General features: G+C 40.3%; 1 protein-coding gene across 7 annotated transcripts in view; it reads left to right on the plus strand.

Annotated features, from left to right (window-relative positions):
* Window positions 1-2,059: 2,059 nt before the first annotated feature.
* Window positions 2,060-14,253, plus strand: part of tpo (thyroid peroxidase) — a 54,901-nt gene continuing 42,707 nt past the window's right edge. For 6 of the 7 annotated variants that reach the window (XM_054796230.1, XM_054796233.1, XM_054796234.1 and 3 more), the window contains exons 1-10: window positions 2,060-2,198; window positions 3,496-3,580; window positions 3,683-3,843; window positions 3,988-4,117; window positions 5,480-5,609; window positions 5,797-5,997; window positions 6,616-7,107; window positions 7,615-7,873; window positions 10,658-10,828; window positions 13,471-13,708. In XM_054796230.1, the coding sequence (XP_054652205.1) occupies window positions 2,114-2,198; window positions 3,496-3,580; window positions 3,683-3,843; window positions 3,988-4,117; window positions 5,480-5,609; window positions 5,797-5,997; window positions 6,616-7,107; window positions 7,615-7,873; window positions 10,658-10,828; window positions 13,471-13,708 (1,952 nt within the window). In that variant the 5' untranslated portion in view covers window positions 2,060-2,113. The remainder of the gene's footprint in view (window positions 2,199-3,495; window positions 3,581-3,682; window positions 3,844-3,987; window positions 4,118-5,479; window positions 5,610-5,796; window positions 5,998-6,615; window positions 7,108-7,614; window positions 7,874-10,657; window positions 10,829-13,470; window positions 13,709-14,253) is intronic. The other variant, XM_054796235.1, reaches the window with a different exon arrangement.

A 14,253-nucleotide genomic window follows, 5' to 3' on the forward strand; every position in this document is an offset into this window, starting at 1 on the left:
CTGAAATAGGTAGCCCAATACCCCATACTCCCAGAGTACTGCCCATGTAAAAGCATGCAGTCTGATTCTGTGCAGAATAACAGGTCATTCAAATTTGCTATTTTCCATAACGCCAATGTCAAGTCTTCTCCTTATCAGAATAATGGTTTTCCCAACCTTGAGATTAAATAGACGTGGACGTATGTTATATAACAGGATCAAGTTCTGTTCATCCACCAGCATTTTTTTTATCTGTTCAAAGTGAAACTCATCATCCATCAGTCACGTCCTTAACATCTTTTGTCATGTTTTTTCCCACTCATAGTGGATAACGCTCCTCATTGCTTTTAGACTGACGTGATGTGACTCCATGTACATACAGTTAGAAGTTGAGAGCTATAGGGACAGGGTCAAGGCATCCTTATTAAATCACATAGAGTACATCCACCACATCAGTAGAAATCATTTAAACCTATATTTGTGGCATATCTGAAGAGTTCCTGCGGGTTATTGAGAAGTGTGGCACCAATTTCACTGCACACCTTCTTTCTGCCCTGTTAACGATTTTTATTTTCAAAGAAAGGTCAGCCATGCCAGCAGATAAAACACAAGGTAAGGACAAATTTCGTACATTTTCCTACAAGTAATGTGTCCACTTTAAAATGTTGAGTGTTACGATAAAAACTGTATATCGACAGGTGTGCTTTCATAGACGCTGTGTCAACATCACGACCTGTCAATACTTTCAATGATGACATATTTGTAGTACTGTAGCTTGCTTGTCAGTCAGCACTTGATAGTTCTTATAAAGAATTCAGTGCATTTCTCCTGCTATTTGTGACTCAAAAAGGAAGACATTCAAACAAATAATTAAGTCGCTCACAACAAGGCTATGGTCAGAAGCATCCCAACTTAGGAGGGAGACAATAACCAATTATTATTATTATTATATTAAGCCTTTTAAGACATAAATACAAGCTGTGCTCATGTGTGTCGCAATAAGTGTCTTCCGTGTGGACAGGAAGTGATGTCGGGGATTCAGAGTTGAGTTTTAGCTTGTCGTGGTTATGGCCACAACAGTAGCCTGTGTTTTTATGATTATTATTATTATTATGTTATTATTATTGTGCCTGTTGTCAGATAATTTAAATCTGCAATAAAAGCCTGTTGTTCCGGCGATCAAGTCTGGTGCTTGTCTCACCGAACAATTACTGACACCCTGTGACCAGTGTAGAATACTGCGTTCACAATTTCAGTGTGTCTTCTTAACAATTCTTCAATTAATAATTACTCTTAACCAAGGTTCCATAACATAAAACCAATAAGTACATATGTGTCAAATTCAAATCTCGCCAACACTGCAATTTCATCCAGTCCGATATAAAATACTGTAGCTTTTGCACAGACGTTGGGAGGCTGATGAGAAGGTGATTGGTCAACAATCAGTTTATTAAAACGGTTAACCACGCTATAACAACTATATCTGCAGCCGTCTCCTCCCATTTCCTGACTCATCCAGTCAGCAGTCAGGATACATTCACGGCATCAGAGAGTACAAATTTCAAGCAAAAATGAGCGGACGCACCCGGATATTTAAAAAAATACACATTTCCCCCACTCCGATGTAAAAAAAAAAAAAAAAAAAAAATGTCCATCAATACAAGTGAAGTAGAAAACTGTCCATCAATACAAGTGAAGTAGTACAAGACACAGTAGTGTCCAGTTCGAACCACAGCCTGAAGTCAGCTTTGAGTTTTCGGCCCCTTAAGTTTGCAGTGGATTTCGGGACACAAGGCTTATGTTTTACAATGAATGTGACCTGCAGGAAACGGACATTTATTGAGTGGCTTATTACCATTTTTTTGTGACAAATAAGTCACGTCAGGCTTTCCATAGCAGTTTTAAGACTAAAAGCATGATATTTTCATTCAAGTAATACACTAAGAACATTTTATTTTTTTAAATGAGTCAAGCAAGGACAAGAGTGAACCTGAATCACCCTTGTGTGGGATTGTTTACTTTAACTCAGGCTAGCGCTGTCGCCACATATATATGGAGAGCAAGAAGACTGCACAGCACATTTAAGATCGTGTAGTCCAGGTGTACTTGCACTCGCTGGCAACTTCAGCATACGATGGCTTGTTATACGATGTTTAGCCTGGTTTTCTTCTGCATTATTTCTACAAGTACGTCAACTGATGAAGCCAGCCCCCTTAACAGTAAGTCACTCAAAAAATGTGTTTAAAAAGTATTATCTTGTTGAAATATACTGAAATGGAAGAAAGTGCCTCATTAAATGGCATGAAGGACCATGATCAGTTATCACTATACTACTGACTAATAGTCACTGTCAGCTGTATTGTATAGTTTGTGTATTTTTTTTTTTTTGAAAGTGAACATTGCATGGGCATCATTTTTCATATTGGTTGATGTTATTGGAGCTTCTTCTCATTGCTTGCATTGAAATGCTCTTCTAGCGGTGTAGTTAAAAATTATTTTACACGTGAACGAGGACCTGTTTATTTTGCATCATGGCTCTTGGGTGCTAGTCTTTTGTAAAATACAGTCATGGAAAAAATGATTAGACCACCGTTGTTTCTTAAGTTTATTGATCCATTTTAATGCCTGATACAACTAAAGGTACATTTGTTTGGACAAATATAATGAGGATAACAAATATAGCTCATTAAAGTTTCATTTCAGAGCTGATATCTAGCAACTTCCATGGTTTTCTTGATAATAACCAAACTCACTTAAGTTCTTACATGAATAGCTATAGCATTGTACTGCCAAAAAAACCCTCTTATGAGCTATTTTTGTTGTCATTGTTATATTTGTCCAAAAAAAGGTACCTTTAGCTGTATCAGGCATTAAAATGAAGAGGAAACTGAAGAAACAAGGGTGGTCTAATCATTTTTTCCATGACTGTATATTGTACGTTCATTTTGGTGTAAAATACTGTAAATACATTTGCAAGTGTTCTCACACCTTGGCTCCAAGTAACACTTTTTACACTAAAAAAATATATCTACCAGCTAGCAAATGTTATAAATAGTGGTTTCAGAGAACATACTGTAGAAAAAAATGTCTATATTCTTCCCAAATATGAGTTGAACTGAATGAGATTTGTTATTTGGCCTGAAAAGGGGAGTGGCTCTTCCTCACTCACTAGTGCACAGGCACAAGCCCACAACATGTACGCACATACACACATACACAGACTCTGAGAAGCTCAGGTCACCTTTTCCTGGTGTGAGTGTTACTGTACGTGCGGTGTGGCTTACATGCGCTGAGCAGGAAGAGGGTGGGCTATGGTACGTTCAAACGCGAGCGCCCCTGTTGCAGTACCCAAACATGACAGACAACACCAAAGGTCGTGTCAGTTGTCAATGTGTGCGCACATGTGCCTGTGCACAAGCCATGACTGAGAGACAGCCATTAACGTCACTCCATCCTTTCCCCGGAGAAGCACAGAGTATCCAAAATGCACAAATACTGTCGTCCTGTGACCTACAGCCACATACATTCGAAAACTGATTATCACATCACATCAAGAAAGTCTTCAAATGATGGATGAAAGTGTCTTCCTGAAAAGACAAAGGTAATCAACAAGTAAAATGTCATCATGTCTGTCGCTGTTTCTACATTGCCAAGGTAGACACAAACAGGCACGATTTACCTTTCTTTCACTGTGCGTGCATAGACGAAGCTCACCCTTGTCCTCCACTCACGGCTTTACATTCCGTCGACAAACCGAGACAGAAACCTTGGAGGCAGGACACGCTGCTGAGGTTTTTCAAACAACTCTGCAAGTCTTGAAGGAAAAAGTGAAGCAGAGATATAAAAGGGATATTGCAGCAGCAGGTAGGATATTTAATTACTGTTGAAGCAAAAACACTTATAAGACAAGATATTTTTAAGCCTTTGTTGAAAACAGACTATCAGCCAAGTCAAGCCTTTTGATACTTGAAATGTTCCATTTCTATTGTGATCTTTTCCCAACTAAAGGTTTGCTTTCGTGGGAGCATGTGGAACTTATTGCAGAGCTGTCAAGATGTCCACCTCCAACACATCCAGGCATCTGCCAACACAGTCACACCAGCAAGTACCGCTCCATATCTGGCATCTGCAACAACAGGTATCTGCCTAACAACGAATCGAGGAACTGGACTCTTCCAATTGGTCGTTTGCCTGCCTTCGTTGAAGAACAAGTTGTTAGTGACCACTCTTCCAGTGGAATGAGGCAATGTCTGAGGGAGATGTCAGGAAATTGTTGTAAGCAGACAATAGGTGATGATGCAAATCTCTGTCAGGACTAGGGATGGGTACCGAAACTCAGTTTCATTCTGGCACCAAACCGGAGTAACTAAACGGAAAATCTAAATGGCACACAGCAATGGCCGAGCCAGAATCTTTTCATTGGGGTGGCCAAGGTGAGACCATTACTCACATAGGGGTGGCAATAAGTTGATACCTTAATTGTATAGATGGCCACAGGGGTGGCCACGGCCACCACTAGCTCCGCCACTGCTTTTGGACTGTCTATTAGAGCAATTAATAAATGATTCTGCTTCCCATTATGGCGGCCAAACCTGCGCAGGGTATAATACGGAAGTGGTTGCCGATTGGCTCTCCTGTTTAACTCTAGACTCCTTGGTTTACATGTCCACTCATACTGCTACAGAGAGCTTCCATTATTAACAGATTTACTGTATGTGCTGAATCACGCTTCACAATTTAAGTCAAAGTAGTGATAAGATTGGACCGGAACCAACCAACGTAATCATGGAAAAGTTACCTACCGCTTAAGAGTTCATGCAAGACGCGGTTTTATTGACAGCTCCTCCACACGGAAAGTTGTATGCTACAGTGAAATGCGTCCAAGCGGAAACTGCTGAATTGATGTTCTGCACCACAGAGCCGCGTTTGTCAAAATTGCGACCACCCCGTAGTGTCGCCACTGGCACACAGAGTCTAACTCTCTTTTTAAGCTTCATTGCGGACATTAATACGCCAGCAGAAGCGCTTAGCTCCGACACAATGCACACATTTCACTATTTCACAACGCTTCCTCATTATCAACCAATCACAGTCACGGTGAACGAGGTGTATTCATCAACACCAAAATTCTGCAAAACACCAGCAGTGTATATGTATGTACTGTATATGTTTTCCTTTTTAAAAGTACGAGCATTGTTTCAAAAGTACCAGTTTGGTGCCGGTATTGGATAAAATGTAAACTATACCCACCCCTAGTCAGACGGTCATTTAATCACTACATGTGATCAATAGGTGTCAATTGACGCCATGTTATTAAAGGAAAACTGCACTTTTTTTCGGAATTTCATCCACACAAATCCACACCTGGTGTTAATAACTTAGAAGCATATTTTGGGGATTCCTTATTGTGCAACCACAAGGGCTTTTGACTTTAAAGGCAACACTGTAATTTGATTTATTCATTTGATTTATATTAAGCGTCATGTTTTTTTTTTGCCAGGTTCAATCCTCTTTGGGGAGCAGCCAACATCGCCTTGCTCAGGTGGCTTCCAGCTCAGTACGAAGATCAAGTACGACAACCCAAAGGCTGGAACAGAGGTCGTCTGTATAATGAATTCCAGCTTCCCACGGTATGCAAAATTCCGATCCAAGGGAAAACAAAGACTGTCAAAGCTCAGTCTCACATCAGTCTACACCAGTGAAGCATGGCACAAACAAGATTTGCAGCGTTCGTCTGAACTTTTCACAGCTTTGCTTACAGGAATAGTGTAAAACTCACTGTATTTGACTGATGGAAAACAAATGCTGTGTCGGCAGTCATGGGAGGTGAGCAAGAAGATAATGAAGACCATGTTTAAGGCTAAAGACGACGCCTACTCTCATATGCTGGTGGAGTGGGGCCAGTATATTGATCACGACATGACTTTCACCCCTCAAAGTCCTGGGAAACTAACATTTTCACCTGAAGCTGACTGCCTGAGTACCTGTAAAAATGTGCCTCCTTGCTTTCCCATCCAGGTAACTTGAGAGCACTACCTGTACATCCTCTCCATCATCTCTTTATTACTTTCCTTGCTGCCTGATATCACTCTCATTCATGTACTGTACCTGTACAGTTGAGTGCAATTACCTGGATATCTAAAAATAGCATTATAGTGATAGAGAACACGGTAGGTTCTGGGTAGAATCTCAGTTTGGAGCTTTCGATGTACAGTAGATGATAGAACAAATGTGACAAAATAACAAAATCGTGTTGAATATTATTGATCATACGGTAAGTCTGATTTTTCTTGACTGGTTTACGCAATTTGAAGATTCGGGTGCAGTGTAAAATCTGCACTTTCGACTTGAGTTGAAATGAGTCTGTGTGGCTAGACTGCGGCTACGAGGTTGTCGGCTTCTGAGGGTTAATAATAATACACACAATTACTAATTGTAATAATAAGTGAAAGTGGAGGAATTGTGTTTTTTTCCCTGGTGTAGGGTGGTATTACTCACTCTTGTTCAACACAAATAAAATAGCATAAAAACGTATCAAAAATGCCATCCCCGTAAATGTAATCCAAACACATATTCTAAAGAAGATTTTGTATGTGTCTAACAAGAATATCTTATGGTTTCATTTGTTTTCCACAGACAGATGATATGCTGTCAAGTCCACAAAGCTGCTTGCCTTTCAATCGCTCTTTACCAGCCTGCTTCACCAGCTTTGGGTCTGACATCAGTCAAGCTTTGCAACAGCAACAGATGAATGCAATCACGTCTTTCATTGACGCTTCATCCGTGTATGGCTCCAGTCCAAGAGTGAACAACTTTCTCAGAGATCTCGCCGGACGTGAGGGCAAACTGACTGTTAATAAGTACTTTAAGGACATCAAGGGAAGACCATACCTTCCTTTTAAAGAATCAAAGTCATCAGCCTGCCTCCATGCTGCTGGTGAAGCAAAAGTGCCGTGTTTCAGTGCCGGAGACAGTCGAGTCAACGAGGGCCTACCTTTGACCTGTTTGCATACGCTGTGGCTGAGGCAACACAACCAAATTGCTGAGACACTTAAATGGCTCAATGGTCACTGGAACCCAGAGATGATATATCAAGAAACGCGCAAGATTATTGGGGCTCTGCACCAGGTATGTTATTACACTTTAGAACTGCACGATTATGCAAAAAAATGCACGAATTGAAATCATGATTCGTTGGGAGGAATTTTTCACACAAAGCCCCATAAAAAAACAAAAAACAATGGGGCTGCCATTCTTCATAAGAGGTCCCAGAAGAACAGTTAATGAGGGACCTAGAAATTATTTTTTTTAATGTCAATAGCTGCATTGAGAGATTATGAATGATAATGAATGAATGCCAATTTCATAATACAATTTCCCTATCAATTCTACGAGATGAACCTTCATAACACATACTATTACTAATCATTTTATTGCAGAATTTATAGTTGCTATTGATGTTAAATATGTAGTCAGTAATAAGCACCTTCATTTGGCTTTTGTGATTAAATAACAATGTTTTCCCTCTCGCCCGAAGTCAGCTGGGATAAGCTCCAGCATACCAGCGACCTTAGTGAGGATAAGCGGCATAGAAAATGAATGCATGGATAACATTGTTTTCTGTTTTTTTCTTAGATTATCACCCTGAGAGATTACATTCCAAAAATAATTGGTAAAGAGTTTTTTGACAACTACCTTGGGCCTTACAGAGGATATGACCCAACTGTGAACCCATCTGCTTCAAATGTTTTTGCTACTGCTGCATTCCGGTTCGGCCATGGGACCGTCCCTTCGGTCATCAGGAGACTCAATGAGCGCTACCAGGAAAATGAACACTTTCCAAACTTGATGCTGCATGATACCTTATTCACTTCATGGAGAATATTCAATGAAGGTGAGGACTGTTTTGTGAAACTTATTTTTCATTCATTGCTTTCTCATGGCGTTCAATCCATCGCAACTGGAGTATTCGGGCTGTTTTAGAAGATGTTTCACCTCTTCCAAGCAGGCTTTATCAGTTCATGCTCAAAACTATGTAAGATACTGTAATTCAGTGACCAGAAAGGTGTCGGGTGAAGCTGAGGCTTATTGCACTTATCCTTATCCACTTATCCCACTTATCAATCTTCAAGTAAATATTCAAAACTAAATCAAAAGCAACAACACGACATAACAGAAAACCGCTGATCATTAAATCTACATACAGTGTTCCCACGCTATATTGCTGTTCACCTTTCGTGGATTCACTCTTTCGCTGATTTTTTTAAAGTGCGATTTTGCACTTTTTTTTTTTTTTTTTAAGTGTATTAACATGCATTGTGTTCTGCATCCTTGTGGTGGATTAGAGTGATATATTGGTGCTCTATTGCATGTGTCTGTTATTGTATTTACTACTGCTACCAGTAGAGGGTGTTGTATACTCATGTGAGAGGTGAAGACATGTCCAGACGTGTCCAGTTGGTCACAGTAAATATATAGCCACAGCAATGCTGATTGGCTAAGGGAGAACCTGCCCATTGTGTTCTGCGTTCTGGCTGTAGACCATTGTCAATCAATCTCCTTCGTGCAGGTAACAGTTACAGTGTCCTGTACTGTCAATGCAATTACATGTCGAATGAAGGCAGAAGTTCCGCAGCTGTAGGGCGCCTGGAATACTGTAAATTAATCCTCAGTTCATGGAGGATGACAAGGAGGAATATTTTTTAATAAGGATACGAAAACGCTACAGCCTAACGGTGCCAGGACAAACCACGATCAGACGAGTGAAATATGCGTAAGTCACTTAATTTCTTGTGTGCAATCGTGTATGTTGATCATTAAAATTCAAACGAAATTTGAGAAAAGTGTATCGCGGATTTCACTTATTGTGGGCTATTTTAGGAACTTTGGGAATTTTGGGAATCTCCCGCGATAAACAAGGGAACACTGTACTTTATATACACAGTGAAAATCTTCTTGAGCCACACCTTTGTTGTCTTGGCCATATGTTTTGGGTCACTGCCATGCTGGACGACCAACCCGCAACCCATCTTTAGTGTTCTGGCTAAGACCACGAGGTTCCTATCCAATATTCTGGGGTACATGGCCCCATTCATCAGAAACTCAACACGTGAACTCTTCCTGTACCGTCAGCAGACAAACCCTAAGCCCCAAAGCAGAATTTTTCCACCTCAATGTTTGACAGTAAGGATGGTGTTATGAGGTCATATTCATCCCCCAAACATGGCGGATTGAGTTGGTGCCGAAGAGCTCCATTTTGGTCTCTTCTGACCACATCACATTCTTCTGAATAGACTGTTATTGTACATTGTATTTGTAACAATATATTTTATTTTCGTCATCCTAAGGGTACAATATATTTATGTTAAGGTCACCACACACTGTGTGTCTTGTCAGTCAGTGTAGTACTCCCAATTTAAGTGTTTGTGCTTATGTTATACTCTATGACAGTGGCAATAACAGGAACCAAAGACATACTTTTTTTTTTTAAAAGTGTGTTTTAACCTTTGCAAAGGGACCGCTCACAACAGAGTAGGAGACATTTGAACTAAAGGAGGCCCTGGACAAGGTATGCAATGGTCTTTTAAACACTTGACTGCAGCCCGGAAGACATTTATTACACACACATATTCATTTTACAACCATTTGTTTCATCTTTCACTCACCCCTCTATCCTGTTTTCTTGCTCTCGCTACCCTCTGGCCCTTGACAAGTGGGGTGCTCATGTGGGGTTCAGTTGGTTGTCTTTATTGTATGAGGAGCATGGTTCTAGATCCGCCCAATGTGTTAAGTGACTTGAGATAACTTCTATCGTGATTTGGCACCTGAAAATGGACTTGACTTCACTTGGAATTACACATATACAGTACATATTAATAATATTCATTCATCTTCTATGCCACTTACACTCACTAGGGTTGCAGGTATGCTGGAGCCTATCCCAGCTGACTTCGGGCGAGAGGCGGGGTGCACCAATTGACAGTGCCAGTCAATTACAGAGCACGTATACACTGTAGACAAACAACCATTCACACTCACATTCATACCTATGGACAGTTGTGCAGTCGCCAAAGCTAACATGCATGTTTTTGGAATGTGGGAGGAAACCGGAGTACCCGGAGAAAACCCACACACGCATGGGGAGAACATGCAAACTCCACACAGAGATGCCCAGCGGAGATTAGAATCCAGATCTTCCCGATCTCCTGACTGTGCGGCCAACAAATATAATGTAATATAATAATAATAATAATAATAATAATAATAATAGACTACATTTACAGTACCTGTATGTAGTGCCCTTCTAGACTCTCACTGCCCTGGAACAGAGTGGCTGCCAATTCATGCCAACTTCTCCAACCCTTCATTTACTCACTTGTGGGCTCGTGTGGGCGACACTGGAAGCAAGTTGGATGAAGTGTCTTGGTCAGGGACACATCAGCAATGTGACTGGAATGGAGGGAGGGAGTTGGAAAGATCAACCCTTCAGTGACTAGATGACCTGCTCTACCTCCTGATCCACTGCTGTGTAGTTTTCTTTGAGTCAGCAACAATTGTGGCTTCTGAAAGTAGACCGACAAAGCATCCATACATCCATTGATCTTTTTGTGAGCAATTAAAGACATCTGTGTGACACATCCTGGGTTTGAGAACAAATTCAAAATTTTTTTCTTCCCAGGAGGAATTGAACCAATCCTGAGAGGTACAATTGGAACAGAAGCAGCAGCCAGCAGTGCAAACACTCTGGTGCAAGAGGAGGCGACAGAGAGGCTGGTTGTCATAAATATTCAACAACCCATGGACTTGGCCTCACTGAACCTGCAGAGAGGACGAGATCACGGTCTCCCAGGTATTATTTTTCTTCAGCAATTTTTTCTTCCGCAGAGCAGTTCTACATCACTGCAAACTACAGCTAAATGCTTTTCAATGAATACCTCTAGGTACGTCAATCAAAACTCAGTATCGTTGCGACCTCTTTAACAGACGATGCCATGAAATCATTGCAACAGTATGCAGTCGTCCCTCGCCACTTCACGCTTCAAATGTCGCAGCTTCACTCTAGCACGGTTATATCACAAATATATCAATTTGTAGGTCATGCTCTTTTGTGGTTGAATATGGCCTGTTATTTAAAAAAAATGCATACTTAAGTACATTTTACATATTTTTTGCCTAAATTAAGGATTTTCAAGCATAAAAATTATTAAATGTAGTAAAATACAAATATAAGGCATTGACAGACGCATTGAAAAATGCTGTGATCATACTGTATGTAGTATGGTAGTTTACACCGGACGCTAGGTGTTAGTCATGTTAACTGTTACTGTAATGTGCAGTGAAACACACAAGCACCACATTTTAAATCACCGGAACAACAGGCTTTTATTGCAGGTTGGAATGATCTCACAACAGGCACAACGATCCCTAACACAGGCTATTGTTGCGGCTATTGTTGTCCTGTCCCCTCCCACTCAGTTCCCCTTGCACTGGAATAAATTTACAGCAACACACACGAGCACAAAGTCTAATTGAATGTTTTTGTTTTCTGTTACTATGTCTACTATACAGGGTAATACGAGTGTAAAGGTGACTATAGGGGTGTTATTTCATGTCTGGAGGGCTCTAATGTCAAGGTCGTAAACAGGTTTTCTATGCTCTTAACTATGAAATTATTCATGGGAATTCACTTATCACAGTCAAGTCTGGAACTAATAGACCGGGATAAACGAGGGATTACTGCAGGGGTCACCAACTTGTCGATCATGAGCTACTGGTCGATCTTTGGGTCTTTTCCGATCGATCGTGAGAATATTGCAGGAAAAAATGTATTATTATATCAGCGCTCTCCCGTCCCGGAGAGCTACCAACGCAAATTAATAAAGTTCATGGGGGATGACAAGGAAGAATATGTTTTAACAAGGATACAAAAAAGACTATAGCCTTACGGCGCTAGGACAAGCCACGATCAGAGTTGTGAAATATAATACAATTTCTTGTGTTCAATCTCGTAGGTTGATCATTAAATTCAAATTAAATTTGTTTGAGTGTTTAAACGAGAAAGAAATGTGATAAAAATGTTAATGCCTGTCTGAGAAAAGCATATAAAGTCTAAAGAGGGGTTTTACAGCCTTAAAACATATACAGTATAATAACTGTACAAAAATATGGCTGGCTACTTCACGGATTTCGCTTATTGCGGGCTATTTTGGGAACCAATCCCCCGTGATAAATGAGGGAACACTGTATACATATTGTCCAAAAAAAGTCCTCCAAAATCTAGTAGAAAGTCTTCCCACTAGAAGGAAGCCGTTATACAGTTGCGGTCAAATGTTTACAAACACCCAGCATGAGTCAAGTTAAAAGATATTCTTGCATCACTTTTGACAAGATTTAGATGAGGAATATAGAGTCATCACTCATTTATCGCAGTTAATTGGTTCCTGTGATATGTGAATTTCCGCGATGTAGGATTCAATATTAATAAACAGACTATTTCTGTAGTTAGAACATAGAAAACCTGTTTCTGACTTTCTAAGTACGCTTTTTACCATTATTAGAGCCCTGTGGGCATGAAATGACACCTCTATAGTCACCTTTACGCTCCTATTATTCTTGTTTACGCCACATTGCACAACACTACGCAGGCTACAGGATCACTAAGAGATCACTAAGGCGTAAGAGACGGCCGCCGCTCATAGCATATAGCAAACTACTGAGCTAACTAGTTAGCCTCCAATTTATTTGTTCTAAACTTAAAAAAAGTGGCTAACACTTTACAATAAGGTACACAAAAATACAGTAGTTACTGAGGAACTAATGAAGAACTAATGAGGAACTAATGACTAAGGCACATACATTTAGACTAGTTACTGACAAACTAATGAAGAACTAATGAGGAACTAATGAGTAGAGTAGTTACTGAGGAACTAATGAAGAACTAATGAGGAACTAATGACTAAGGCACATACATTTAGACTAGTTACTGACAAACTAATGAAGAACTAATGAGGAACTAATGAGTAGAGTAGTTACTGAGGAACTAATGAAGAACTAATGACTAACTAATGAGAAATGGCTAGGGTTAGAGTTTGGTAGGTTTGTTCCTCATTAATTACTGTAATTTTGTGTACCTTATTATAAAGCGTTACCAGAAAGTGTTTCAAACAGAGTGAGGAAGGAGGACAAAGTAAGAAGCCAAAAACTTACATGGAATGGGAGGAGAACTTGTTGTTTCTATCATGTCGGACATGCCATGGCTGACTCCATGCGATGTTAAGGCGATGTAATCTAAGTTAATGTCTGAGCCTATATGTATAGTTAAAAAATGTGAGAAAATTAAAAATAAATCCCATCTCGTGCACCCTATCCTTGTTTTTAAAAATCACCGAAGACCTATAATCATTCCATCATCGCACAGAAAGCAATAAGCATTAATCGTTAATTTTGAATTTCTCTGATAAAGAGTTAACTTCATGCAATGTGCTTTTTCAGGATACAATGACTGGAGAGAGTTTTGTGGACTAAAGCGCATTCAGACACTTGAAGACTTTACACACGTTGTAAGAGATGTTAATGTTGCTGGGAGAATCCTTCAACTATACAAACACCCCAACAACATTGATGTATGGTTGGGAGGACTTGTTGAGACCTTTCTACCAGGCGCAAGAGTTGGTCCTGTCTTTGCCTGCCTCATTGGAAAGCAGATGAAAGCTCTTCGTGATGGTGACAGGTGATATCAACACTGGAAAGTTACTAGAAGATCAGAGCTGTGAAAAACAGTTGACCAGTTCTAGGAGAAGAACAATAACAATCAAATGTTAAATTATATAACTAAAGTACAGTTTGTTCCAGTGGCGACGACTGGTCATTCAAGGTGGGGAAGTTCTTTTTTTTCCCCGGCATCATAAACGTGTTTCTTTATTTATATGTAAATTCTTGCGTCTGCCATGATGTGCAGCTTGCTGGCTTTTTAACAAAGATAACGTTGCTGGGTATCGGTAAAGTCTCCGGATCAGTTCAAAACAACCAAATGAAAAACTTGGAAAATTTTCCAGAAAATGGAAGTTTATACTTCACTGTCAATCAAAATGGGATTCCCCCTCAGACAGACCATCCAATCATCATGCAGAAGCCGAGCGTTCAGGCCAGCCCACTGCCCCATAGACCCCCAGAGACACTGAGCGTTCGATGGGCGGGCCAAAGCCCAGAATTTATCCAATGACCGTCCAGTTTTGCACAGCAGAACAACCCACTTTACGCTTCCCCATCGAAGTC

The sequence above is a fragment of the Dunckerocampus dactyliophorus genome, chromosome 13 (assembly GCF_027744805.1).
Source record: "Dunckerocampus dactyliophorus isolate RoL2022-P2 chromosome 13, RoL_Ddac_1.1, whole genome shotgun sequence".
Taxonomy (NCBI): Eukaryota; Metazoa; Chordata; class Actinopteri; order Syngnathiformes; family Syngnathidae; genus Dunckerocampus; species Dunckerocampus dactyliophorus.